Source organism: Piliocolobus tephrosceles, chromosome 9, assembly GCF_002776525.5.
Source record: "Piliocolobus tephrosceles isolate RC106 chromosome 9, ASM277652v3, whole genome shotgun sequence".
NCBI classification, from domain to species: domain Eukaryota; kingdom Metazoa; phylum Chordata; class Mammalia; order Primates; family Cercopithecidae; genus Piliocolobus; species Piliocolobus tephrosceles.
In genome coordinates, this window is record NC_045442.1 from 67,960,840 (window position 1) to 67,986,473 (window position 25,634).

Genomic DNA, 25,634 nt, shown 5'->3' on the forward strand with positions numbered 1-25,634 from the left:
GGCTCTGGCTCCCCACAAACAGCAGGAAGCCTTGGCCTCCCCCTCCGTATCTCCTGCCCCACCCAGAAGGGCCTTTCAGTGTAGGGGGGAGAAGGAGATGTCACAATTTCCCGGAAAGGAGTTGAGGAGAGAGCCAGGGCCCAGCAAGGCCCAGAACAGAGCCGCTTTCACAGAGCCCTTGGCCGAGGCTCCCCTCTTGGGAAGTAAACAGGCACAAGAAGAAAGGGCTCCTTTGCCCAGGGAGCAGGCACAACAGCTCCAAGACTCAGAGGGAGAGAGGGGAGGACCCTGAAAACGATTTGGGTGCCCCCCCCAACCTCTGCCCAGAGGCCTCAGTTGCTGGGTGGGGAGGGAGGCCCGGAATGAATGAGTCTCTTTACCAGCTATGGGATTTCCGACTCGGAGGCTGAGCCAAACAGCGAATCTGGGCCTGCCCACTGGGGCAGCCTCCTGGGCTTAGGAGGGACAGAAGCGTGGGAGGCTGGCAATGCTCCCCTCCCTGCATCGGGACCAGGAGGAGGGCAGGAAAGGGCTGGGGAGCAGGGAGCTGACTCCCAGAAACAAAGAGAGCCCAGAAAGCCCTGGGGATTTTCGAGAGTGTGGTGGCTAGCTCCAGAAGGAGGAAGGAGAGGGTTCTCTCGATCAGGGCCTCAGCTTATAAGGACTTGGAGCATAACCCCCTGGCCTGGTACCTGAAACCCAATTGAGAGCCCCTCCCCTTCCTGGGCTTTTCCTTCTTCAGGCCTCAGGGCAGCCTCACCCCCTACCCCAACCTCCAGGGAGAGAGTGCCTAGTGGCCAGCAGGGCCTGCTGGTGGGGTGGATGGCTACAGGCTGAATCCAGCCTGGGATGTGCAGGGAGGCCCCAAGGGAAGCAAACCAGGAAGAGGTTACTGAGCCAGAAGGGAGAAAGGAACAAAACCCTTAGGGAGGAGGCCTGCCCCACTTTCTAAACCCAAAGACTTGGTTTCTATTTACACAATACTACTCGTACTGAAATCCTAGAGCCAGCGAGTTAATACAGGGCAGCGCTGATTTCTCCCATTTCTCAGGGAAAAATGCAGGGTCTCAGGATGACTTCTCCAAGGTCCTGTAAGTAAGTTTCTTGTGAAGCTGGACTCACTTTTTGAGATCAGATTGACTTGGAAGGGACAGTGGGCTTCTCCAATAGGGCCTGCTTGGAGAGAAATCTTTCTAGGGGCATCTGAGGGAAGATGAGGCTCTGTGTTGTGCCGGCTCCCACCAGGACTCCTGCCTCAGAGGGTGGGGACACCCCCAGGCTGGGCCACTCTTCACTCTGTACACAGAAACCTCATACATCTGTGCACAGAACTGGGGAGTCAAAGTGAGGGGCTGGACAAGGTCTGGCTCTCTGCAAGCTCCCAAGCTGGTAGGAAAGAGAAGACATAGACAAGAAGGACCCACGCTGCCAAGAGAATGTTCCTTGTCCTCCCCAAGAGAGGTAGGAGACAGTAGGGGCGGCTCCAGGCAGGAGGGCTTCACGGAGTGGGTATGTGTGAAGCATAAGTCACAGTTAGTGAGTGACAGGTTGTTCAGTTTTCTTGGAGTTTTGGATCAAGATGAGGCTTGAAAGGTTCACTGGAGCCAGCTCCCAGGGGGCACTGCACGCTGGGCTGAGGAGCTTTGGCTATGTCCATTTGGTACTAGGGAGCCAGTGAAGGTTTTGGAGATGGGGAGTGGCAAGCCAGAGCTCACTCCTTGGGAAGACTTGGCTGGCTGAGTTGTGGGTCACAGCAGGATGGGGGTGGGGCAGCTTTGTGATGGGATCCTGGCCAGCTGACTGGGACAGAAGCTGGGCAGCCCAAGTCCTCCCTCTGCCCACCCTTCAAATTTGGGACCTGACCAAAGTGTTTAACCCTGGCACTGGGGTGAGAGGTCAAGGGTTTGGGATTCTGAGAAGCCCATCCTGGGGTGGGACTGCTTTGACAGGTAGTCAGCAAAGCACTCACCAAAACCATAGATAGCATCGCTAGTGTGGGCCGGACCCGAGTCTCCACAGCTGTCCTGGAGAGATCTGGACCATCCCACCCTCAAGGAGGCCGCTGCTTTCCCTGGGTGAGGTGTGGAGCTGTGGTGAGGTGTGGAGCTGCTGTGAGGTGTGGAGCTGCTGTGAGCTGTCCTCCTCCAAGCCCAGGTGGCATCACCTCCAGCTGCTGGAAGTGCCCTGCCTCTTGCCACTCTGTCACAGCACCCGCCCCGGCCTCTGAAGGGAGCCTCCTTGTTTATCCTCAGTCCCTTCCTGATCGATCCCAACGTGGGTGCCCTGAAGAGGGGCCACCAAGATGGCTGCCAAGACCGTACTTGGAGAGCCCCGCTTGCTCCTCCTCCCAGCCGGCACCCAGGCATCTGATCCACCAGGAGGGAGGCAGCTGCTCCCACAGGCAGCACCAGGCAGATGCTGGTAGCATCCAGGAAACCCAAGGAAGGGAGCCCCGAGGTTTTGCCCCAGCACTGGGCCAGCACAGATGGCAGGACAGTGCCTTGGCCCCGGTGTAGGCTGAGCATTTCACTTGGCTAAAGAAAACCTTTGCCATTTGGCAACTTCTCCAAGCTGGGCTTTGGCACGTGGAGGGCAAGGCTTCTGTGGCGAGCGAGGGTGCTGCTTCTAGGAGGTGGTTACAAGCCCCAGGTTGTACCCTGTGGAGCCTCAGGCCAAAGGCCCAGATGACCACGAGTGCTCATCTCTTGACCAGAAAGAAGTCTTTCATCAAGCAGCAGCTAGGGCGTCTGCAGAGAGGAAGGTGCTCTTCTGAGGATCACCTTTAGGGAAGGGCACTGGCCTGGGCATGCAAGGAGCTTCAGGGGTGAGTGTGTGGCCCAGGCTGCTTGGGCCACTGTCTTCCTGCAGCCTGCAGCACCGGTCTCTGAAGCAGGAGGATCTACAGGTAGACCTGGGGGGTGTGGGGGCATGTGTGTGGACACCCCATCACATCTTGGTAGACTCCGTGCAGTCACAGTGGCCGTGGTGGTCATTGGGGCCCGGCAGGGGCCGTCGAGGGGCGGTGGGCCAGCCACGGCGGAAGCTGTGCAGGGAGAGGCGCAGGGAGCCCAGGCGCTTCCAGAGCCGGAGCTGGGGCTCACTGGGGCTCCCGGGGTGGTGGGGCATGCACTCGCGAGCCCTGCGGCGGCTCGGGTCCAGCGCGGCCGGCTTGCAGAGCGTCATGAACAGCAGACAGGTGGCCAGCAGGAGGAAGATGCAGGCCAGGGCAATGAGCATGGGGAGGGGGTCAGTTGCCTCTGCAAGGGTCCCGGGAGTGACGGGAGCTGAGAGAAAGGCGAGGGGGCTGATGGCTGGGGAGCTGTCGAGGCTGGGGCCCTCTGTGCTCATGGCTCCTGCAACAGCAACAGGACAGAAGCTCAAAGCCAGATCAGCTGGACCCAGGGCAGCGGGTGCAGGGGAGACTTACCTAGGGAACATGGATGGGGTGAAGCACTGTTAAACGGGACGGCATCATAGCCACATCACAGGTTAGGACAGCGAGGTCCAGAGACATGACAAGTCTAAGCGCACACACAGCTGAGCAGTGATGGAGCTGGGCCCAAGCTCAAGCCCTCTTCCTGCTCCACCCCCTGCCCATCTGACATGGAGACAAGAGGGCAGTGGCTGTCCGCCTCTTCAAATCAGTCCTCGTGAATCATCACAGGGTGTTAGGCCTGGAAACTTGGGACCAACTCCGTCAATAACTTGCTCTGTGGCCAGGAGCGAGTTATGGATGGCAAGAGGCTGCAGCTGCCAGGGTAGTTATCTAATGCCGAAGCTGCAAACTGGGGGCCCACAGGTGTGTTTAGTTGGGTCCTTGCTGTGTTTTTATCAATTTAATTGTGAATATTTTCAAAATAATAACAGATTTCACAAAAATATCTGGGTGCCTGAACTCCCTTGAAATGTCAGAATTTCACCACTGGCATTGGCCCATGTTCCTGCCTCATCCCTGTGTCTGGGGTTGAGCAGCTGCTGCCCCCTGTAGACAGGGCACTGGCCTCCCACTCCCCACACTCCCCCACAGGCCCACCACACACCTTATTGCACCTGCCTGGCCCTGTAGGGATTCCTGTGGCTGCTTCCCGATGCAGTCCAACTTGCTCCCATGACAGGTGGGAAACTGAGGTCCAAAGAGGGGATTTGGCATTAGGGAGCCAGTGAAAGTTTTAGAGGTGGGGAGTGACAAGCCAGAGCTCACTCCTTGGGAAGGCTTGGCTGGCTGCATTGTGGGTCACAGCAGGGTGGGGTGGGGCAGCTGGGTGGTGGGAAGGCCAAGGCCATATTGTGAGCCAATGGCCAAGTAAAGGCCAGAAGCAGGTCTCCTGACTCCTGGCCCCCACGGCCTTGCCACCCCTCTGGCCCCTAACCCTTTCTGAGCTCAGTGAACTGCTCTGGGAACAGGTGGGAAATACACCCACAAGGAGTTGACAAGGGGGGCTGGAAACCCCCCAGGGACATCATGCACCTGACAGGGCATTTCTGTTCCCACTGAAGATCATCCCATTAGATGCAGTGCAGCAGATAGTCCTTGTCGATGGAAAACCAGGCTGAGCTTTTGGCTCAATATGTCTGGGGTGATAAAAATGCTCACAGAGCCTGGCCAGCAGATGACGCATGGCCAGAGGGTACAGATGAGCAGCACCACCTGGAGACCACTGACTGGGCCCTCTCGAGGAAGTGGAGGGGCCTCAGCCCAGACCGACCGTGCCAGTGCCGGAGTGCAGGCCCAGTGTGGTCAGCTCTGTCAATTTCCCAAGAGAAGCCAGAAATCTGGATTTTTTTAAGGCAAACATTCTAGACGTTTAAATGTTGGCAGCTAATTCAAACTTGTAGAAGGCAAGAAAGAAGAGAGGTGGGGTGGGGGAGAACACAGCAAAAGCCAAATAAACTTGATTTCAAAATAATGTGAAAGGAATTTTCAAATATTTGAAACACTCCATAGGCCAAACCAAACACATAAGCAGAGGGCGTCCAGCCTGCAGGTCAGCATGTGTGATCTTTAAATTCTACTGACGTGGACAAGCAATCCCAGGGGTTCTGATAAAAAGTCATGATTTCCCTTTGACCTTGGGGTCCTTCCTTTTCCTGAGGGTGGGGGATAGCAGATTTTCCTCCTTCCCAACTTGCAGCTTAGGTAGCAGTTGAGTTTCTAGCACGGAAGCTCAGGAGGAGGAAAGGCGTCAGGTCACGCTCAGAGAAGCCCTGCCACAGGTATCGGGGAGGGGAGCGGGCCACCTAGTCCCCCACCCGAGGGACTCCTGTCCCTACCCCAGGCACTCACCAGCAGTCGCAGGACCTCACTCCTGGCTCCCTGCGCCCAGTCGACTGAGGGCATGCAGAGCACCCCACCTCCCACCCACTCCCCACCACAACCCCTCCCAGCACTTCCAGGCAGAAAACGACCCCTCCCAGCGCCCGGCTGGAAAGTGTGATGCCCGTCTAGCTGCCCAGGGCCTCCGCCTTTGCGGCATCAGGCCTAGAGAGCACTCTGGTGGGGCAGCTGTGCATGGGTTGGTCTTTCCTTGAGTCTGAGCAGGGAGGAGGGACGGGGTGTGCTCACTGCCCACTCTCGTGGGGAGAAAATCAGCCATCGCTCTCTTCTACCCTGCACGATGCTTGGCCAGGAATAAGAAAACGGCAGCCTGAAATGGGGAATGCCTCAATCTTACTAGTTCTAATGTTATTTCAAGGCCTTCAAAGGAATCTGGAGACCCTATTGGGTTAGCAAAGAGGATCCAGGCTTCAGGCCTTGGGACCTGCTTTAATAAAAAAAAAAAAGTGAGGCCAGGTGTGTTGGCTCACGCCTGTAATCCCAGCACTTTGGTAGGCCGAGGCAGGAGGTTCACTTGAGCCCAGGAGTTTGAGAACAGCCTGGGCAACACAGTGAGGCCTCATTTCTAAAAAAAAAAAAAAAAAAAAAAAAAAATTTAATTAGCCAGATGTTGTGGTATGTGCCTGTGGCCCCAGCTACTCAGGAGGCTAAGGCAGAAGGATCATTTGAACCCAAAAGTTTGAGGCTACAGTGAGCTAAGATTCATGCCACTGTGCTACAGCCTGAGCGACAGAGCAACACTCTGTCTCAAAAAAGAAAAAAATAAGTTAAGTGGAGTTGTAATTAGCATCTGAGTAGTTCCTGTGGCAACGATCCTAAGTGCTTGAAAACAACACGACACCCTTCCTGGAGCACGAGGCAAGTCCAGATGCCAGGCCCCTTGACACCCTCTACTGACCAACCAGCAAAGGCCAGCTAGTGCTGGGAGCGGACGCCTTGCCCGGACCAAGGCCAGGAATCATCTGGAGGGCAGTTGAAGCCACTCCCTTCCCACTGGGGCCCCAGCAGGCCCTGCTCTGGACATATCTCTGCAAGCTCAGTATAGAACCCTCCTCTTCCCTTGGAGTTCCACAGAGCAGGACCTGCTGTGGGCAGAGAAGACTGCTCTGTGGCCTCGGGCTGGTCCCTACCCCTTACTGGGCCTTGTTTCCACTCTCTACAGAACCAGAGGACTGCCTAGGTCTGAACATACCCTCACATTCTCCCAGGAGTCCCTCAGCAAGGGTCTCCACCACACTTCCCTCTCCAAGCCTTCTTCTGCAGTCCCCCAAGCACTGACCTCAGAGCCAGACCCCAGCTGTCCCGAGCTCCGTGGAGACGTCTTCTCAGCTGTGGAAGGGAGGCCCGAAGAGCCCTGGGCAGTGCCTGTGACCCCAGCCCTGCCCAGGCTCTGCTGTGCCCTGCAGCCCTCGGTCAGCCTGGCCAGCAGAGTGGCCTCCCCGTCACTCCCCAGCTGGACCTGGCTTTGTCTGGAAGAGTTCGGGCTCTGCCTTGGGGGAGGGGATAGCTTAGGGAGAAGGGATGGCAAATTGGGAAGAGGGAGAGGGGAGCTGTCCAGAGACTCTAGGGTGCCCCCCCCGCCTTCCCACCTCCTTGCTCCAGCCTGTCTCCTTGGAGCCTTCTCAGGGGTGGGGGACTCTGGGAAGACGCAGAGGGAGGGCTTTACTGCCTCTGTGGCCCCATGGCGCTCACCTTCCCCTGCTGGGAGTTTGAATGGTATGGTCGGCAGCAGCCAGCGGGTCGCTATTCAGTGGCTGCCAGCCACCAGGTTACCCGGGAGAGAGGTTACCAGCCGTGGTGGGAGGGGAGCAGGCAGAGTGCTGGGCCCTGGCAGCCCCTGAGGCCCCTCTTGCAGCGTCCCTGGGCCCCGCTCCTTCCAGGCTTTTCCCTCGGCTTCTAGAAAAGCACCTTTCCTTTGAAGGTGTCTGGCTACAGAAGCGAGGGGTGAGGGGCATCTTCAAAGGTCAGGGGGATCCCAGAGCAGAAAGCATAGGAGTGAGGGACTGCAAAGGCCATGCTCCCCACAGTGCGGGTGAGCCACAGGAGACCTCCACCGGAGGCTCTTTCCAAACCACACACACGCACACACACACACACACACACAAACACACACAAACACAGACACACACTTCCCTCCCCCAGCCTTCTTTCTCCCCGGAAGCCAGAGGTTCCCTGGCAACCAGCTGCCTGCTTAGGAGCCCAAGTCTTCCGCAGCTTCCCCACGAGGGACCTCCAAGCTCCCAGAAGTGCAACTCAAGACGGGAGTCATGGCTGTGTCCAAGACCTGAGCCTCGGACCCATTCCCTTTTTTGGAGCCCCAGTTTATGGTTTTTAGCTCTTCCCTCCTGCCCTTACCCACAAAAGGAGGCACTGTCTGCCAACCCCAAGGCGGACAGGAGCTTTCCTATGGGCTGTTAGGGCTGGAGAGGTCCTCAAGGGTCATCTAACTCCTCTTCTGAGAGAAGAGCCCCGTCTTCTCTGAGATGACCAAACTGAGGCCCAAAGAGGTGTGATCTGCCCAGAGGCACGCAGCAAGGGAGAGGTGGGGGAGTTGGTGTTTCCCCTGTGCCGGGTGGGCAGGGGCAGGCAGTAGGCATCCAGTGTAGGCAAAGCATCCAGCCCAAAGGTGTTCCCAATGCCCAGAACCCCCATTGGGATTCCTGCCCCTCCCATCACAGCCTTCACTGCCCTCATTTTCCTTAACTTCCTCTTCTAAAACCAACTGAACACTTCATCTGTGGCCCCCGTTCCTCCTGAGATGGCAGAAGGCAAAGCTTCCAGGGTGGTGCAGGCTGCTGGAGCAGGGAGGCGTCAAGGAAATCTCACCATCGATAGACACACAAGGGCGTGCTCTGGGCAACGTGGCTCTCTTCCCAGTCCTGAGCCCTTCCAGATCTGGACAATTGAAGCACCCTGTTACATCCCTCCACCTGCCAGCTCCTAAGATTTCTCAGGGAATGGGGAGAGAAGGAACTGCAAGGCAAGGGGCAACCCAGCCATCCCCAGCTCTGGCATAAATCAAGAGGGCTCCCTGGAGAAGGTGGCATCACTCATGTCAACCTTTACCACACATCCCCATGCTAGGCACCAGCCAAGATGCTTTGCAGGATGACTTCTGATCTTCCTCTCAACCCTGCAAGGTTGGTCATCTTTGTGCCCAGTCTAAAGATGAGGAAACTGAGGCTCAAGGGGGCTAAAGTACTTATCCATGGTGCCATAGAGAGTAAGTGACAAATCCTAAATTCATGCTTGGGTGTGCCTGACCCAGAGCCCTTGTTCTTCTTGCTCCAGTGTATCGGTCCTCCTCCCCACCGTCAACATGCTCATCAGAATCCTCAGACATGCTTACAGCAGCGTCCGGGTGTGCATCGAGCCTGACCAGGCCAGCGCCTGCTGTGGGCTCCTTGCTCTCCCTCCATACCACCATGTCTGTGTTCGCCGTCCTGTGGAGGCTCCAGGGCCTCAGTGCTGCTGATTGAGGCTGTCATTCCACTCTTCCAACCACAGCCCTCTGCTGTCCCTGCATGAACCCTTCACTCTAGACTGGGGTCCCAGTTCCTTCCTCAGCCTCCCCAGCTGCCTCTACTTCGGCTCACACTGTTTCCCAGCACAAATGTTCCACCTCTCTCTGCTAAGCCAGGTTTCCGCCATCCTTCCAAACCCAGCTCCCTCCTTTGGAAGCCTTCAGCCAATCCCACCCTCACTGTTTTCTTGATCTTTGCTAGCAGGAACCCATCCCCATCTTCTCTGCAGGTTTGTCCGGTGAGCAAAGATAGGAAACCCTGCATTAGGGCTTTGGGTGGCAAGAAAGAAAATCCATTCTATATTATCTTAGGCAGGGCCAGACATGGTGGCTCACACCTGTAGTCCCAGCACTTTGGGAAGCCAAGGCGGGAGGATTGCTAGAGCTCAGGAGTTCAAGTCCAGCCTCAGCAATATAGCAAGACCCTGTCTCTACAAAAAATTAATAATAATCTAGGCAGAAGGAGAAGTGTCTAATAATCTAGGCAGAAGGAGAAGAAGGAGCAATACTGGGATACCCCCCAGGATCAAAGGAAAAATCAAACAGGAGGCGAGGCAGAGATGGGCTCCTGGAATAGCTGGGCCCAGGGATGCAAACCAGGGCTGAGTGTTGTATGTGTCCTTCACTCGTGCTCACTGTCAGCCTAGTTCCTCTCCCTGGAGCTCTGCTTCTAAGTCATTCACATGTTTGATCCTACTGTGTGCCAGGATTGTTGTTCCAGAGACCAGGGATGTCGCAGCGCACAAAACCCTTTCTTCCTGTGGGGATATAGGCAATAAACAAAGATAGTGTGTATCAGAGGGTGACTGGGGGTAGGGAAGGCCAGGACATTGGAGTGGGGGCTATAGTTTCATATGCAGTGCACAGGGAGGGTCTTAGGAGAAGATATTTGATTAAAAACCGAAGGAGATGAGGGCATGAACATGCAAGTATCTGGAGGGAGAGCTTGCCAGGAAACAGCCAGGGCAGAAGCCATGAGGCCAGCACACGCTTGGTGTTCAAGAAACAGCCAGGAGACCAGTGTGCTAGGGCAGTTAAGAGGAGAGTGGTGGGAGATGGGGCCCAGGGGTGTGCAAGAGAGGGGCTGTTGATATTCCCGCATTTTACTTCTAGAAAGACTGACTCAATCTCTCTGGGCCCAAGATCAACAATCCCAGAGAAGGATGCGATTGGCTGAGCTTTGATCAGGCACCTGGTCCTGGACCAATCCCCTCTGACCATCTTGGCAGGGTCAGGAAGAAAATGGCAGCTCCCGTGCACACCACAGGGTTGAAGTGAGAGGTGGTGAGAGAAGGAGGGGCAGACCCAGAAGAAGTGGGAGAGCCCAGGGTCTTACAAAGCAATTCACCACAGATCCAACAGGACGACATGTCATGGGAGGTTCCAGCCTCTTCCTGCACTGCCCTGGGGGAGTGGGGGGTTGTTCTCCACTTGTTTTGGGTGGACAGTGGGTAAAGTAGTTATTCAGTTGTTGGCTTGACAGGACTCACATTGGGGTCAGCTATGGTTCTACCAGGAGCCTTGAGGCTGGACTCCTTGTAAAAAGGGCTGAGCACTAGGCAGTGTCTCAGAGTGACAACACCATCCCCCCCACATACAAGCCCACCAGAGGCAACACATAAACACATAAGCCTGAGGTGCAGCCATACGGGCCGATCTGAAGCTAGACTGGGGTGATGGTGCATGTGAATGAACATGGAGCACTCACGTGGGAGGAGGGCTCCTGGGCTTCCATGAAGTGACGGTTACAGTGTACAGTGCTGGCTGGGACCCAGTGTGGCCAGAATAGTTTCGGGCCAAGGAAATGCAGGCAAGAAGCAACCCTGTTGTCCAGGCACCCTGGGAGAGGTTCCTGGGCTCCGAAAGGCTGCTGGGTAGGGATGTGGAGGGATGGGACAGCCTGAGAGAGCCTCAACCCAGCGAGCTGCAGTGCCATCTTTCACCTTCTCCCCTGTCCTCCCGGTGAACCTGAAGGAGGATCAGAGGCAGAGCTGGCCCTGGACAGGGCCACAGGGGCCTTCAGCGGTTGGACATCCTCATGGGGATCAGAAAGACGCACACGTCCCCTTGTCTCCCACACCCCCAGCCTCTGTGGGAGACCACTGGTTTTGGCAGGATGGGGTAGGATGCGTGACGGGAAGGAAAGGGGGTCTAAAAACCTCTTATCTCCCTGCTGGGTGGCATTCAAGAAGTAACTCATGTCTCATTCTCCCTCAGCTGAAAGCCACAGACGCGGACGAGGGCGAGTTTGGGCGTGTATGGTACCGCATCCTCCATGGTAAGTGAGGCTGCCCTAGGATGGGGGGCCACCCTCCTGCCTGGGCGAGGGCAGAGCTTCTCTAGGCTTCCAAAGGTCTGGGAGATGAAGCCAAGAAAACCCCCAGGGCTGTACACATGGGGCAAGGCCAGAGGGAGGAAACAGGGACATTCTCCTTATTCACACAAGGTGGGTGAGGGGCAGCTTTTTTGATTATTTGTTTTTAAGACGGAGTCTCCCTCTGTGGCCCAGGCTGGAGTGCAGTGGCGTGATTTCTGCTCACTGCAACCTCCGCCTCCAGGGTTCTAGCGCTTCTTGTGCCTCAGCTTCCCAAGTAGCTGGGACTACAGGCGCACGCCTGTAATTTTTTGTACTTTTAGTAGAGACGGGGTTTCACCGTGTTAGCCAGGATGGCCTCAATCTCCTGACCTCGTGATCTGCCTGCCTCAGCCTCCCAAAGTGCTGGGATTACAGGCGTGAACCACCGCACCCCCAGGTAGCTTTTAATTGCCGTATTCCTGAAGTCCCTGGTGTCCTGCAGAGCTTCCCAAAGCTATGGCCCTGACAGATAGGGCCCAGAGCCCAGGACCGCCCCCAGCAGCACACTCCCCAGGAACTGGGACTCAATGGCCCAACCAGAATCTGGTGCCCATCCCTGAACCAATCACTATGGCCAGGGAATAAAATGTGCTAACCCTCCCACTTCTCAAATCACGGGTAAAGTCACTGCCCACAAATGTTATGGACTGAGAGTAGAAAAGAGTGGATCCCCAAAGGAAAATCAGGGTGCTGTGCCCAAAAGATAGGGGAATGAGTGCTGGACCAGCGCTGAGATGTCCACTAAATCCTGGATTCAACCACCCATGGAGAATTTGGTTTCGGTCCCTGTTTTTGGAGTGCCCCAGCTTCTTCTGAAATATTAAAAAGGCCTCACACTACCCACATCTGTGGGTGTAGGAGCAGGGCAAGGGGGACCAGCAGGAGCCCCACCTGCTGGGGACCATCAGCACCAAGATGAAGGCTTTCAGGAAAGAGCTGCAGGCCTTCCTGGAGCAGGAGAACCACTCTGGGGATGGCCTATCTGCCTTGCGCCACCTCACAGAGTCCTCCAGCTTCCTCTCCACTGTGACTTCCGTGTCCCCAAAGACCCCCATCCTCCTCACAAGGAGGGAGCAGGTGAACTTCTGCCCCCAACCATGGCAGGCCGGCACAGCAGGAGACTTCTGGGCAGGGCCGGTATTCCAGGGGGTCTGTCCCTCCACCCAGGTAACCATGGCAACAACTTCCGAATCCATGTCAGCAATGGGCTCCTGATGCGAGGGCCCCGGCCCCTGGACCGAGAGCGGAACTCATCCCACGTGCTGATAGTGGAGGCCTACAACCACGACCTGGGCCCCATGCGGAGCTCCGTCAGGGTGAGTCTAGGGGCAGGCTGGGGTGCTGACCTCAGGATGGGGCCAAGCCCACCACTAGAACAGAGAAGCCCATTAGTTGGTGCCTGGGTGTGGGCAGGGCCACCACCAGGTTTAGGAGCTGAATGACACCTGGGGCTAAGGGTTCGGTGACAGGTGCCCAGCCTGGGACTTGGACTTGTCATTTTGCTCTGAGTCTGTTCCTCCAGCTGTGGAAAGGAGTCAGTGATAATGATGTCTGCCCTAAGGGATGAAAGAGGTATCGTTACTGTACTAACCGCTGTATCCACAGAGCTCTCAAGGTAAGTCAAGGAAATCTCACATGGGTGATCTTGGAGGTACAGATGCCAACCTCATTTTACAGATGAGAAAACTGAGGCACAGAGAATTTGCTAGTGATAGAATCAGGACTGGAGCCCCCGTCTTCTGAATCCAAGTTCAGTGCCCTTTCCAATGAAAGCGACCCTAACATATTCCGGTCACCTCTCCCAGCTGCCTCATCAAATGTATTCTTTTCTGCCCAGCCTCACCTGTGCAGCCAAAATCAAATCAGCCTTAGTCCTCCCGAATGGCTGAAAACCTACACACAGATGCTCCCACTGGTTGTGTTATGTGCACTACCACCAGCAGGGGGATGACTGAGATGACTGAGATGACCTCTCAAGGCCACCTCACCCCCACCCCTGCACACTCAGCAGCCCCCAGCCCCTTCCCCTAAACCAGTGAGTCAGACCCCGGACATTAGGAGTAGGAGGGAGATGGGAAGAGTCAGGCGGAGCAAGCAGGGACTTTCACTCAGAACTGAGTGTGCCGCTCCTCTTCTCAGCCCCGTCTCCACCCCCTGCTTCCCCCAGGCTGGAAACAATGAGCAGTGGTCACCGGGTACTCACGATCACAAACACGATGGGTCTGACTGCGCAGGGGCTGTGCTGGGGCGGGTGACTCAGCCCTGACCCAGCTCCTGCTGACACCCCCAAGGCTTTGCCCCAGGAAGTACTGGGAAGACACCTGGGTCTTTGCAACTGCCCTGAGTGAGACCTGCCCTGTGGAAATGGCTGAGGGGGTCAGATCCCCTGGTTCTTACAGGGCCCTGATGACAGAGACTCAGACACAGTGACCTGGACATGCACACAGCCATGCTGGCCTGCATAACTGTGAGTCTCATTCGTGGGCTGGTCAGCACGCCCTCATCAGAGCCTGCCTTGTGTGGGGCCCACTTCAGGCCACAGAGTGACGGATGCCAGCGAAGCTGGGGTTGGGTCTCTAAACTTCAGGCTTCCTAACACAGCCCTCCATGTGGCCCTCGCTCCCCACTCCCTCCCCGAGGCATGGTGGGCGCCTGCCTCCAGGATCTGCTCCCATCAATGCCTCAGCATCGTGGCTGCAAACCTCTTTTAGCCACAAACCTTCTGTTTAAACAAAATGACGTGCAGCATCCCAGGGTACGGTGTAAAACAGATCAAAGCCAGGCTGTGACGATCAGTGCAGGGGTGGGGCTCCCAGAGCCTCCCCTCAGGGTAATTTTAAGGTGAGAATTTGGGGGCTGGCCCCTGGGGCAGGGACTTGGTGGCACTGTAGTACACAGCCTCCACACCTGTGAGACCCGGGAGAGCTGGGGACCTTCCTGCAGGCAATGTGGGGACTCTGGCTTTCCGCTGGATTCATTTTCCCAGCAGCAGGGGAGAGAGAGTTTGCAGGAACCATCCACATCCTCCAGTTCCTGCCTCAGAGACCGGGGACAGCCCCAGTGAGGGGCCAGGGAGTGCAGAGTGAGACAGTCCCCGTAGAGACTGGGTGTCTCAGGGTGTACACGGCACATACACACTCAAACACACACACATGCCCACGCACACCTCCTCTCCCTGTCCTCCTAACCACTAACAGCCCATTTTACAAATGAGGAAACTGAGGCACAGCACTGCACGGGCACAGCACTGGACAGAAAGCAGGTCTGGTTCTCCAGGAAGCCCAGTAGCTCCCACTTGCTCAGCAAGAACCTGACAGACCTCTGCTTCCTGTACATCTGTGCCTCTCAAGTTCGCAAACCATCTTGCCTCCTCCTGTCTCTGCTGCTAAAAACAAGGCTGAAACCAACCAGAGGATGGTGGCATGTAGCCAGACTCATGGAGGACAGGCCACACCCCAGCTCTGTGCCACCTCTCTCATCTTGTCATTGTACTGTCAGCCCGGCCCTGTTTTTTCCTCACAACTCTTGGAGTCAAGGTCATTTGGACAAGTAGATTCAGGAAGGGTAAGGCCCACAGTTTTGAAAGAGGAGTGGTTAGTTTCTGTTTACAGAAAGAGTTCCCGAAATTCATCCATGCAAATTCCCCCCGCACCCACCCTACCCAGGATCTTCCCCAGCCAAGTTCTGAGTGAAGCCAAATTTAGAAGTTTCCAGCCTGTGAACAGCTGCGCTCTGGAGTGGACGCGTTAGTTTGCATAGTGGGTTCTGGGTGTCTGGACATGAAAATTCTAATGACACAGCAGAGCTGTGAGAACCCTAGGAGCAGCGATGCAGAGAAACTTTGACCCCCATATGCCTCTTCGCCCCCAGTCCTGGCACCCTCCCCACCGTGGAGTCCTCCACTGGTCAGGCTGCTATTTTTGGCTTCTACTAGCCAGAAGCTGTGTCACTTCTCTCCAGCTGATTCCCAGCTAATCCCCAAAGAGAAAGCAGGGCTGATCCCAGAGGCAGTGACCAGGTGCCAGACACACATGCCTCTGCTGCACATGCCGCCAGTCCCTCCCTTAGTGCTGGTCACCACATGCAAAGTCTGTATGGAGAGTCACAGCCCCTTCCCTATTTGCTCCCCTCTCCACTTTGCTGGCAAGTTCCTACCGGCCCTGGCTCTGTTTGGCTGGGAATAGGGTGCCTCTCCTGTTCTGGGGCCAGCTCACCACAGCATAGAGCAAAGAGCTAAAAGCTAAAAACTCCTGGGCTCCAGCAATCCTCCTGCCTTAGCCTTCCTAGTAGCTGGGATTACAGATGCATGTCACCACCCCCGGCTAATTTTTTTTAAAGACAGAGTCTCACTATGTTGCCCAGGCTGGTCTCAAACTCCTGGGCTCAAGCGATCCTCCTGCCTCCGCCTCCCTAGTAGCTGGGACTTCAGGTGCGTGCTGTCACTCCTGGCTAATTTTTTTTGTATTTTTTGCAAAGACAGAGTCTTACTATGTTGCCCAGGCTGGTCTCAAATTCCTGGGCTCAAGAGATCCCTCACCTCAGCCTCCCACATTTATGGGATTACAGGCAAGAGCCACCATGCCTGACCTCCATAAACACCTTTTAAACTGTATTATGTTCATGATGTACAATGCACACATTCATAAAGAGGACTTAGAAAGTGCTGTTAAGTGGTGAAGAAAATGATGTGTAATTGCACAATTCAGAAACAGCCACTGCGTTGGGTGGGGGCCTCAGAAGCAAACCCTGAGACAAGGATTGGTGTGAAAGTAATGTGTAAGAAGCCCCCACAGGAAATGGTGGAAGAGGGTGCGACCGGAAAGGAAAAACAGCCAGCAAAGTGGCATGGAGGGAGCTAGGCCTCCATCCCCCAGGGAGCCCTAAAGCATCCCCTCACTGCCCCAAACAGGGCCAAGGAAGGTGGAGTCTTTGCTGTCCAAGCCCATCAATCATTGGCTCAGGGCTGCCCTAAGGGACGGAAGTTCCCAGGCATTTCTGCTCACTGGGCTGGTTTCCAGCAGCCCGGGTGTGGGTGCAATGAGGTGGGGTTGGTCCTCCCCAAAGAGCCCTAGGGGCTGGGTGCTGGCTGTGAGAAGGTGCACAAGAATCGTAAAGAGTGCTGAGCACTGACATTCTCTACAACAACTGCCATTATATTTTAACCTGTATTCTCCAAGATGTATTTTGATATTTGATTGTGATCACTTTGAATTTTTTCGAGAACTTTTGCACGCCCTGGCTCATTTTGTCTTCATAACAACCTTAGGAGTGGCATGGAGTGTGAATTATTATCTTAATATTACCACTTCATAGCTGGGAAATAGGTGGCCCCAAAGAGTCACTAATTAGTCAGACGTTCCCACAGCATTAGTCAAAGAGCCAAGAGCAAGATGAAGTTCATTCCAAAACAAGTAATGTTTGAGCATCTGCCACGCGCCAGGTGCTGTGCAAGGTGGTAGGACACAGTGACACACCAGACAGGCCCGGGGTCCCAGAGGGAGCTCATAGCAGGCCCAGGAGAGCAGTGACCACATTAGCTGGCCACAGCGGGCCAAGCCCTGGGCTTTTGAGCCTCCACCCCTCCCTGACCTTGCACCCCGGCCTGGCTCCCGCAGGTGATTGTGTATGTGGAGGATGTCAACGATGAGGCCCCCGTGTTCACACAGCAGCAGTACAGCCGTCTGGGGCTTCGAGAGACCGCGGGCATTGGAACGTCAGTCATCGTGGTCCGAGCCACAGACCGAGACTCTGGTGAGGCTGGCAGGAGGAAGCTGGGGGTCCCATTGCTCAGAGCAAACCTCCCCGGCTCACCCAGCCCCTCCTTCGAAACGGTTATCCTTGATGCTTCAGGCTCCCCATTTAGCCATGTCTAGGCCAGAGAGGGGCTGCTGGGATGGTCTTGATCACTTCCCACCAGATGCCCTGGCCTGAGAGGATTAGAATCAGAGAGAGTTGTCCTAACTACTGGGTGGGCAGAGGAGAGGCCACAAACTTGAGAAGTCCAGCTCCATCATCCCAGGACCCAGCAGCTCCCACTAGCCTTTGGAGAGGGGCTGAGCAGAGCTGGGAGGGGTAAAAAGGACCCATCAGAAAGCTGGCTGTGGCCTGGCCTGCTCCTCTAGCCCCTACAAGCCCTCCAGGACCAGCTCAGGGCCTAGCACACCCAGCGCCCCTGACCCCGTGCAAGGGACAGTGCCTTTCTGCGCTACAGGGCAGTAGCCTGAAGGCAGCCTGAACCTTGCCAAGGACCCAAGCCCCAGAGCCACAGCCGGCATCGCAAAATGAAGGGGAAGCATGCCAGGTCTCTGTGGCCCTCTGTGCGGCCTGGGCTGTCTGGCCTGTGCCTCAGTCAGCGATATGACTGAAAAGGAGCATTTTCTGGGGACCCACTATCCCCCAGAGAGGCTCCCTGAGCTGCTCATCCTTCGTGTCAGCTACTCAGGGGGCCCCAACCCCTCTCTCAGCATCCTCAGATTATCTGTGGCATGCATGGGATGGGGCGGAGGGAGAATGTCAGCTAGTCTGGTGGCCCCTAACCCCTCTCTCAGCATCCTCAGATTATCTGTGGCACGCGTGGGATGGGGTGGAGGAAGAAATGGCTGCAGATTCTCAGGCGGAGTCTCAGGCACGTCAGGAGAGTTTAGGGCACATATGCGGCTATGGCCGCATGGTTCATGGCCTTTTCTATGTCAGGGATCCCCTCCCCAGAAAATGCACATCCAGTCAGAGTCCCCAAGTAATTCCAAGGAAGTCTTGGATTCCCAGAGTGGTTTGATGACCACTCCCTTCCCTGACCTCCCCTTGAGGTCTGTGAACCTCAGTTTTGGAATGCCAGCTCTAGCTCCTGATTGAATGGTTTGTTTCAAGGCACAGGAATTTGGGGTGTAGGGAGTGGGGACGATGGGGGAAGGTGTCCCTGACACTGAAGCCCTTCTGTCAGAGGGACCAAACCAAGGCTTGGCCACCTGTGAGGATGCTTTCTAGATCAAAGCCTCCACGACAGGACATCCTTCATTTCCCCAACCCTTGTATGTCCAGATGTCAAAGGGAGGTACATGAGCTTGAATTCTGAGGCTCCAGGAGCAGACCCAACTCCCTCTGTCATATCTCTAGTGCCAAGGCCAAGCCCCAGAGGAAGGCTCAACAGTGCATGCTAGATCTTGCCATCCACATTGACCTTAACCCATCCTCTGCCTCATCTCTGGGGATGATCCCTCCCACAGAGGTGGGGCAGCCCTTGTTGGGTGAGCCACCCAGAGGGCATGGGTATGGCAGCTTGAGAAGCCACAGCACAGCCCTACTCAGTTCTATCTGCGACTGCACAGTCTCTGTGTCCTCCTGCAGGGGACGGTGGCCTGGTGAACTACCGCATCCTGTCGGGCGCAGAGGGGAAGTTTGAGATTGACGAGAGCACAGGGCTTATCATCACCATGGATTACCTGGACTACGAGACCAAGACCAGCTACATGATGAACGTGTCGGCCACTGACCAGGCCCCGCCCTTCAACCAGGGCTTCTGCAGTGTCTACATCACTCTGCTCAATGAGCTGGATGAGGCCGTGCAGTTCTCCAACGCCTCGTACGAGGTTGCCATCCTGGAGAATCTGGCACTGGGTACCGAGATTGTGCGGGTCCAAGCCTACTCCATCGACAACCTCAACCAGATCACGTACCGCTTCGACGCCTATACCAGCACCCAGGCCAAAGCCCTCTTCAAGATAGATGCCATCACGGTGAGGGGCTGGGGCAGGGAGCACCATTTCTTCCGATCTAACCAACATCGGTTGAGCTGCTTCTATGTGAACAGCACTCTCCTCTTTGTCATAAAGTGTCCTTGAGATGGCCAAGTGTGGTGTCATGTACTTGTAGTCCCAGCTGCTTGAGAGGCTGGGGCAGGAAGACTGCTTGAGCCCAGGAGATTGGAGGCTGCAGTGAGCTGCGTTTGCACCACTGCACTCCAACCTGGGCAACAGAGTGAGACCTTGTCTCTCAAAAAGAAACAAAAAAAAGTCCCTGAAATAAATATCCCTGCAACACACCCATTTTCGTATGTAAGGGTAAGATAAAAGTTTATACCTATGCAGGCTGGTATCCTTCTTGTTACTAAACAAGGAAAGTCTATAGTAGGAAAAACTAACTGTTTTTCCTTCTATTTTCACACCCATCACAGATCCCTTCGCCTCTGGTCATCGAAGTGTGTGTGGGGTTTTCCCCCATACCAGCAACCAATTATCTAACTCTCTGGACACCAGCTAGGAATCCTATAGTTTGATTTAATTCTGAACATTTCTACCTGGAGTTAGCGTCAGATCCCACAGGCTCACAGCTCAGTCCCTCCCACACACCAAGCAATTATCCAGCAGACACCATAGTGTCAGATCCCACAGGTTGAGGGCTCAGTCTCACAAAACTGCCTCCACTTCAGCTGCCAATCACAACCTCTAGGTTGTTTGACCCATGCTTCTGACCAACTGGCTAAATCGGAGTTCCCACAACCCCCTCCACAAGTTCCATGAATTTGCTAGAGCAGCTTGCAGAACTCAGGGAACCACTTTACTCACTATTACCAAGGTATTACAAAGGATATTCTAAAGGATATCAACAAATAGCCGAATGAAGAGACACACAGAGCGAGGCATGGGAGAAGGGGCTCAGAGCTTCAGTGCCCTCCCCAGGCTTGCCACCCTCCAGGCACCCCTGCATGTTCAGCAGACTGCAAGCTCTCTGAACGCTGTAGTTCAGGGATGTCTATGGAGGCTTCATCACATAGGTATGATCAATTATTAACTGAATCTCCAGCCCCTCTCCCCTGTCTGGAAAATAAGGGGTGTGGAGGCGGGGCTGAACATTTCAAGCTGCTCATCCTGGCTTGGTCTTTCTGGTGATCAGCCCCAACCCAGGAGCCTACCAAGAGTTGCCTCATTAGAACAAAAGACTCCTATCACCTAGGAAACTCCGGGGGATTAAGAGCTGTGTGCCAGGAACCAGGGTCAGAGACCAAATGCGTATTTCTTATATCACAATGTCACAGAAAGCGCTACAAGTCTTATTTCCCTTTTCACCTTGGCTATTAGGAAGCTCAGATATAAATGTTGGGCTTCATTACAATAACTATTCTTAGCTAGTTGTCTGGTGCACCAGTCTCTTATCTACTGCCAGGCTCTTACTCCTCCGTCTTTGCTTTAGTGTATCTTTTATCAGAATTCCTTCTTTGAAAGTAGGCAAAAAAAAAAAAAAAGAAAAAAGAAAGTAGGCAAGGTGTGAATCACTACAATGTGATAGGCCTTGTCCTAGAGGATATTGGGAACACAAATGGACACAAAGATGAACAAGAGCCTTCTCAGCCCTCAAAGAGTTCTCAGGCTAGAAGTGGAAATGAAAATAATCCAGGATGCAAATCAGAGCACCAAAGGAAGATGTGCAGAGAACTACAACAGAGGGGTAGTGGAGCCCCTCAGGGCCCAGCAGTCATACCTGGCTGGGGAAGCAGGAAGGCTTCATGGAAGAGGTGGCTTCCCAGTGGAATGTGAGAGAGAAGAAGGCTTTCAACAGACAGAGTGTCGTGGGGAAGTTATGCCGAGCAGAGGAAGTGACATGGAGGTGGGAAAGTGGGCAGAATGACCAGGGTTAACAAGGGTGCGATGTTGTCACTCACCCATCTGACCCCTTCCCTGCAGGGTGTGATCACAGTCCAGGGCCTGGTGGACCGTGAGAAGGGTGATTTCTATACCTTGACAGTGGTGGCAGATGACGGCGGCCCCAAGGTGGACTCCACTGTGGTGAGTGGGACCAGGGCGAGAGCCCCTCAGGTGCAGCCCCTCGCCGGTCATGACACTTCCAAACCCCCTTCTTCCCCAGCCACCCAATGTGTGGGCCAGGCAGTGGGCGAGGGTCTTGATAGCCTGAGACCTCACCGTGCCCAGCCATGCCACACCTTCCCAGCAGGCTGGGCTAGGATGAGACTTCAGGCAGGGGGAGGGTGGCACTTCCAGAGACCACTGCCGGGAGTGGGGTCTGGAAGAGCCACAGACTGCTAACCATCTGCATCTTTGCCTTTTCTCTCGCTCCCCGCCTGCTGCCGCCTCTGCCTACAGAAGGTGAGTAGCCTGTGGCTGGAGCTTCCCCTGTGCTATTGGCTGTGGCCAGTGCTGGCCAGGCTCTGCCTGGCCCTGGACCTTCCCACCTCTCCCAGAGAGAAGGCACGTGGACATGCCTGCAGCAGGCCCCCTCCCAGTGCCTCCACTCTCACACCCGAGTTCAGGCCCCTCTGGGGCACGTCCCCTGCCTCCAACTCTGCCCTCTGTGTCTTGCCTAGCCCCGGTAGGGTCTTGGGTGGGGAGAGCACTAGCAAAGGAGTCACTGGAAGACCACTGAGGCCTTGTGCCAGCTCCACTCCTCGCTGGCTGTGTGACACAGGCAAGCTGCTTAACGCCTCTGTGCTTCCCTTCCTCGGGTCTAAAATGAGGGTCGTGCTGGCATCCCTGCCATCCTCAGAGGATGCAATGGAAGCAGCAAGAGACTGCAGGCAGAAAGCCCTTTGTAAGCCAGTCCTGGAGGCAGGTGTGACTGCAGTGGGGCTCTGTCCTGATGCCTCAGCTGCTGCATCCATCAAGGGGACCCCCTCCTCTCTTGGGGGTTGGTGCGTGTGGGGTGGAATGCACATTGCGGGGCCTGGGAGTGCTTAGGAAGGGGAGCCATGGGCACAGGTTTGTTGCTGCCCTTAGGACAGCCTCTAAGTAAAGGAAGAGAAGACTACGTGCTGGGGCCCCTGGGGGAGGGGGGCCCGCTGAGGTCAGAGGAGCCAGACAACATTCCTAGAAGAGACAGCCCAGCCTGAAGGGAGAGGCAGGCAGGGGAGCTCATGCTGGGGTTGCAATGGGAGTGGGTCCAGGACCAGCTACCTGAGAGAGGTCCATGGGACGGCATCCTGTGGTGATCCCAGAACACTCAGCCATCGATCTGGCCTGGACACTGGCCAGTCAGGTCAGCTACCGTCTGGAGACCACCTGGGGCATCAGGCTCATCATCAGCCTTGGTTATAGCCACGTTGCCATGCCCTGCTGAGTCCCTGTCACATTAACCTAAAAAAGCTAGAAGCCAACTCAGTGTCCAAGCAAAGAGCTGAACACAGTTTCTTGGGGTCCTCGGCCCCAAGGCTCCCTGGAGGTGCCCAGTTCTAGCAGGCCTGGCTGTAGCTGGGCCATACCTAAAGGCCTCCTCCATCCATGGGGCCAGCCTGGGGGTGAGTGAGGCTGTGATGGGCAAGGAGCCCCCACAGCTCCCCTCAGCTGTGCTCCCCAAGGGCAGCCGGTAAGCCAAGTGCTCGGGCAGTGGGTGCTGGGCCACCCGCATCCTGCCACTCCCAGCCAAGGGGCAGACACTCAGGGGTAAAGTGGGACCCTCTTACTGAGCCTTACCCTCTTCAGTCATACAATGGGCCCACCTGGCCCTCACACTGCAGGTGTTGCAAGAAGGCTGGGAGGAGAGGCCAGTGGGAGTCCAAGGGTGGCAGGGTTGGCGAGGAGGCCCCCCTGCGTGGACCACCAGCCACTTCCTCGGCACAGCCAGCAAGGGCTTCGGAGCACACAGTCCTACCTATGCCCCGTATTTCCACAGTGCTTTGCCCTCTTCCGGGTGGCAGGGCCCACCCGCTTTTGCTCTGCCCTGGCTTCCTCTGAGCTGAGAGGCTCCCAGGGCCCGCTGCCCCAGATCCACCAGCCACAGTAGCCCCAAATACTGTTTGAGGTGCTAGGGTGGAGGCAGAGGAAGGGGCCCTTTAAAGGTGGAAACACTTCCTCTGCTAGGCCGGAACCCAAACCACAACTCACCTCCACCTGGCTCCTCCCCGTCCCCAGCAGCCCTGGCCAGCCCTAGAAGGAGTGGCCAGGCAGACCGGAAGGGGCAAACTGGGTAGGGCACGGCTCTGCTATAAGAGCTCTTGAGTAAGCTCAGACCTTCAGCGCATATGGGAGGACAATGTGGACTGTGAGGCCCTGGCTGAAGACACAGACACCCATCTCATTCCCATAGGCCTGGGAACCTGTCCTCCTTCCTCACCCACTGAGGCCGACCCCCTTCCACTGGGAAGTCTAGCAGCCTCCTCACCCCTGCATTGCAGCCTCACCATGATCAGAGCAGTAGTCACTGTGGGAACACCTGCTGTGTGCCAGGCACTAGGCTGGGTTCAGGCCACAGCAAGAAACCAAAATTAGACATACCCCCTGCCTTCCTAAGCGTACGATACAGTGAGGGAATGACATTGATCAAATGATCACAGCAGTAAATGCATGCCCTGAGAGAAAGCCTATAATAGGTGTCAGGGAACTAGAATAGGGCTTCCCTGCGGAAGAGGCTCAAGCTGAGAGCATCAGAATGCATGAGAGTTAATCCAGCCTAAAAAGGAAGAGCATTTCGGGCAGAGGGAACAGTAAGCACAAAGGCCCTGTGGTGTGAGGAACCACGGTGAGTCTAAATGAGGCCTTAGCTAGAGTGAGGGTGTTTGGGAGGGATCCAATCAGAAGGACCCTTGTCTGTTTTCACCCTGAGAACAGTGTGGTAAGTATTGTTTTTCCCATTTCAAATGTGCGAACTGGGGCTCAGGGACCTCAGGGGACTCCATAGCAAAATTCATGACAGATGGGTAGAGTCTTGGCAAGAGAAATCATGAATGTCTGCCAGGCAGGAAGCGGGAACAGGGAAGAGTAGGTGCCACCCCTTCACTTTCTGTTTGCTCAGTTATTCCTCCCAACAGGTGTTCTCGTTCTGATTTTCAGCTGAGGAAATGGAAAATCAGAGAGCTTGAATAACTTTTTCCAAAATCGCGCAACTCCTGAGCGGTTGGGTTGGCCCAGCTGCGAAGCCTGGGCTCACTCCCCTCTACCTCTGAGAGCTGCCTACAGATAGGGGAGTGTGGCTGGGACTGAGCAGTCAGACCTGTGTAGTAGGGAGGATGACATGGGATTTCCTCTGCAGCGTGCACAGGCTCAGCCGGCTCCCCATGAGTCCTGTGCAGAGTCAGCAGGGCCTGGGAGCCCCTGAACCCCATGCCCAGGGAAGCAGAGAATGGGTCTGGCCTGGGGCAGGGCAGTGGGAGAAGGCCTGTCCTGGGATACCTAAAACCTGAGCTCCTCCAGCTTCCCTCACGCCCTCATCAGTGAACCCCTGGGTACCTGTGATTCCAGCCACCTGTGGCCATCCATGGACTGGAGGCCTCCCCCGCAACAGGCCTCCACTCTCCTTTCTCTCCACAAGAAGCCCGAGCCACAGACACAAAACAATATTCTCTCGCGTGCCATTTTTTGCATGCCTGGTTTTTATTTGACAGTCGGAAATTAACATGCCTTCCCCATCTGCCCTTCTACTCACTGGCACCAAGCCGCCTTGCAGCCCCCTCCTACTCCTGGGCCCATTTCCTTCCCTCTAAGCCCGAGGTTGCAAACAAAGACACCTTTGGGCACTATCTGGCCACCAGATGGGTTTGGACAGCCCATACATAATTTTCTTCTCTAAATTTTATTACTCATCAGCCAATTTCACTTTAAAATCTAGATTCCTTATTTTTCATGAAAAACAGGAAGCTTTGCTCATGCTAGACCAGCATTCCTAGCCTCTGTCTGCTTTAGCCATGGCCTGGCTCTTCAGTTCTCCTGTCCCCACCACCTCTGACAGTCTCCCCACCAGGCCCCTTCCCTTGCCCTCCTGGCCAAGATTTGAGTGTGTCTATCTGCCACCCCACACCAATCAGACTGCTAGGAGCCATGGGCCCAGGGCTTCCTGTGCAAAGTCGGGATAGGCTTCAGTGGGCCCTGAGAGTTTGCTGATGTTCCAGAACTCATTGGGGATCTGGTCCCCACTGGACCCATGGTGGGACCCAGGTGTTTGGAGCCAGGGAGGGGAAGGAGGCTGTAGGTCTCCGACCGCGTTCACCCTCAGGTCTACATCACTGTGCTGGACGAGAATGACAACAGTCCCCGGTTTGACTTCATCTCCGACTCAGCGGTCAGCATACCCGAGGACTGCCCCGTGGGCCAGCGAGTGGCTACTGTCAAGGCCCGGGACCCTGATGCTGGCAGCAATGGGCAGGTGGGCCACCGAGTGAAACAGCCGGGATCCACCATGTCAGCAGGACTCCCACAGCTCCCACAGCTGGAGGGGCCTTCTGAGGCACCCCCATCACCAAGCACCAGGCTCTCCCAGTCTCTGCCCCTGCACTCACCCAGTCGGTGGTCAGGGAGAAGGGACAGAGCTGCCTCAGGGCTGTGCTGGCCGGTGGCCCTGCCTGGGTCATGTGGACATGGAGCCCAAAGGCCAGCCAAGGCTCAGCCCCGCAGTGAGGTTGTTTTCCGGGTGACTCCTCCCCACGCAGCCCCAGCTCCCTGAGCGGACTCCTCCCCACGCAGCCCCAGCTCCCTGAGCTCGTC

At 55.7% G+C, this 25,634-nt stretch overlaps 2 protein-coding genes across 5 annotated transcripts in view; one reads left to right on the plus strand and one right to left on the minus strand.

The window, feature by feature from the left end:
- Positions 1-649: 649 nt before the first annotated feature.
- Positions 650-21,229, minus strand: C9H10orf105 (chromosome 9 C10orf105 homolog). Of its 4 annotated transcripts, XM_031936180.1 has the most exons (3): positions 20,689-20,726; positions 6,615-9,616; positions 650-3,353 (listed from the first exon to the last, which is right to left on the minus strand). In XM_031936180.1, the coding sequence occupies exon 3, from the start codon at positions 3,346-3,348 to the stop codon at positions 2,947-2,949; it is 402 nt and encodes a 133-aa protein (XP_031792040.1). In that variant the 5' UTR covers positions 3,349-3,353; positions 6,615-9,616; positions 20,689-20,726; the 3' UTR covers positions 650-2,946. The 4 variants fall into 4 exon arrangements, with proteins under 4 accessions (XP_031792040.1, XP_023060775.1, XP_023060774.1 ...); XM_023205007.3 differs by lacking the exon at positions 6,615-9,616 and having other exon boundaries at positions 20,689-21,229; XM_023205006.3 differs by lacking the exon at positions 20,689-20,726 and having other exon boundaries at positions 7,028-11,433.
- Positions 10,877-25,634, plus strand: part of LOC111537879 (cadherin-23) — an 89,771-nt gene continuing 75,013 nt past the window's right edge. The window contains exons 1-7 of the mRNA XM_023204998.2: positions 10,877-11,136; positions 12,382-12,530; positions 16,830-16,965; positions 18,559-18,947; positions 20,892-20,993; positions 21,309-21,311; positions 25,147-25,296. Of these exons, the coding sequence (XP_023060766.2) occupies positions 12,429-12,530; positions 16,830-16,965; positions 18,559-18,947; positions 20,892-20,993; positions 21,309-21,311; positions 25,147-25,296 (882 nt within the window). The 5' untranslated portion in view covers positions 10,877-11,136; positions 12,382-12,428. The remainder of the gene's footprint in view (positions 11,137-12,381; positions 12,531-16,829; positions 16,966-18,558; positions 18,948-20,891; positions 20,994-21,308; positions 21,312-25,146; positions 25,297-25,634) is intronic.